The 2,432-nt window shown below is 24.2% G+C and overlaps 1 protein-coding gene across 1 annotated transcript; it reads right to left on the reverse strand.

Annotated features, from left to right (window-relative positions):
* Positions 1-245: 245 nt before the first annotated feature.
* LOC110653161 (uncharacterized) lies at positions 246-910 on the reverse strand. Its single transcript, XM_021808749.2, has one exon. It carries the CDS (start codon positions 740-742, stop codon positions 518-520), a length of 225 nt encoding a protein of 74 aa, XP_021664441.1. The 5' UTR covers positions 743-910; the 3' UTR covers positions 246-517.
* Positions 911-2,432: the final 1,522 nt, after the last annotated feature.

Below are 2,432 nucleotides of genomic sequence, written 5' to 3' on the forward strand. Positions count from 1 at the left end.
AACCTGAAAGAACATTAGAACAAATCTTGCGAAGTCTCCAGTGAGGGTTTGATGGATTCGAAGAGCAATCTGCTGCTATTACAATTATATGAACTTTCTTGTTAGAGAACATTTCTGGGTTTGCCATTATAATTATTATAATTATGCAATATGTCAGTGGCTGGATTCATAGCTAACAGCATAGTTAACTCAATGATGCTAGGGAAAAATAAATATAATAAACAGAGATATTATAAAGGAGAAAATTAATCAACTTCTTGGATGGTCTTTATTATATTGGTATCTAAAACCAGGAGTAAGGAAGCAAAATTTATTTAAAAAAAAAAAAAAAGCTGCAAATTCCTTATGCGACAAAATCAGACTCCATGTCTGATAGGTATATATCCAAGATATGCACAACGATAACAAAGAAACAGGTATATATAATATATTTGAAAGATTTGATCGATGTATAAGCTTGCCTCTGGATTGATCTTACTTTTTCTCCTCTCTACTCCTGCTAAATTTCCTTCTATAATCAAGTACTGTTGCTTTTGTCAATAGCAGCAGAAGCCTTGTTGGCATGCTTGTTGGTGTAAAGAACAAGGCTTAAACTTGTGGGATGTTTAACATCATCGGAGATATCTCGCTTCTGAATCTGCAGAGGAAGGGCAGATTTCTGAGCAGTATCTACACGAACGGATTGTGGACGAGGGTAGAAGTAATCAGTAGGGAAAAAGTAGTATTGTTGAAGGCCAGCCATGGAAGCTCTCTGAAGGTGAAGTGTTGGGCGTACAAGATTAAGAATAAAGAAAAATTAGTTTCAAGAACAAGAACTAAACCAAGAAAGCTGTATATGGAGGTTTCTTATGCAGCTTTCTTGGTTGGAGGGATAGTGGTTTGCTACTCTACGTTTATATAGAGAAGGGAAGAGACGGCTTTTATGACTAGATATTCTTTGTGTATAAAATAATAATTAATTTTTTATATTAAGTTGGAATTTCAGTTCAAGAGATGGTCGTTGTTTTCCGTGTTTGTTTGTTTCTTGATGCCTTGGAGGAGATTTTGTGCTCCAGAATATTCCCCCATTTTTTAACTTTTTTTTTTTGTTTTTTAATTTTCCCCTTACTTTTTTTTTCACAATTTTTCCCCATATTTCATTACTTTGATAAAGGCCCGAACTCATATTAATGACACTTAAAATGATTAATTAAATTAATTAAGAAGTATTATTACATTTTACAAATTTTTATAAGATAAATATAACAATTTATTAAAAATAAAAATTTAAATTTTATTTATTTTATAAAAATAATTTATATATGAAAAATATGTAAAAAATTATTTTTTATTAAAATATTTTTTATTATTTAATTATAATATTAAATTAATAATTGATTTCTGTTTTTATATTTTAATAAAATTATTAAATTTTAAAAAATAAAAATATTTTTTTCATTTTGAAAGAGAAAATCATTTTCTTTAAAAATAATCTAATTTTCTCTTCAACAAAAAAAAATTATTAATTTATTTTTCTGAATGTCTAAATATTAAAAAATATAAAAAATATTTTTCACAAAAAAAATAAAAATAAAAATTCCGTATCTTTGCATATGTTTATAATTTTATTTAGTCCTTTTAATTGGTTGCAAAATATTTCAAATGATTTAAAATAATAATAATAATTAACTTATATAGTGTTATGGCCATTTATTTAATATATGCCAACAACACTACCACCATTGATTTCAATATGAAACAATTTTCGTTCTTAATTTCATATATGTCAAACGCTATATTTTTTAAATGGGTAACTTTTTTTTAAATAATAAATTTAAATTTGATTATTTAAATGGCTTTTAGAGAGCATCAAAAGCTATTTATATACATATGCTGAGCATTCTTTTTTTATTAAATATTTTTTTTAAATGTTTCCAATTTTTCTTTTAATTTACTCTATTTTTTATTATTTATTTTAAAATTATTAATTTTTATCTTTAAAACTTATTTATATTTTTATTATTTTTTATTTCTAAAGTCTATTGAATATTAAAGGATAGTAGTTTATGCTAGAATTGTCTTTTTAAGACCAGTATAATTAATATTTTATTATTAATTATTTTATTATTATTTTTTAACAGGAAGGAAAATATTTTACTAATTATATTTAATTTAAATAATTTTTACCACTTTTAATAGAATTTTCTTCAATTACAGTTTAATCTTAATTATAGTTAATTAATAAATTTGTGACTTAATTAATAATTAATAATAAAATATAAAGAGTGCAACAAATTAATAATGGGAGTAGTTAGATATTTAGACAAATGTAATTTAAGTTGGTATTTTAGAACATACAAAACTGGACATCTGCAAGCATAAGAATTCAGATTCAAATATTTGCTACATGAAATAGAGAAAAATTATAACACCCCTAATTTTTAAATTTATTA

This window comes from Hevea brasiliensis, unplaced genomic scaffold, assembly GCF_030052815.1.
Source record: "Hevea brasiliensis isolate MT/VB/25A 57/8 unplaced genomic scaffold, ASM3005281v1 Scaf184, whole genome shotgun sequence".
NCBI classification, from domain to species: Eukaryota; Viridiplantae; Streptophyta; class Magnoliopsida; order Malpighiales; family Euphorbiaceae; genus Hevea; species Hevea brasiliensis.

Excerpts from the sequence above, each read along its gene's own strand:
- LOC110653161 (XM_021808749.2), bottom strand. The coding sequence starts at position 742 with ATGGCTGGCCTTCAACAATACTACTTTTTCCCTACTGATTACTTCTAC.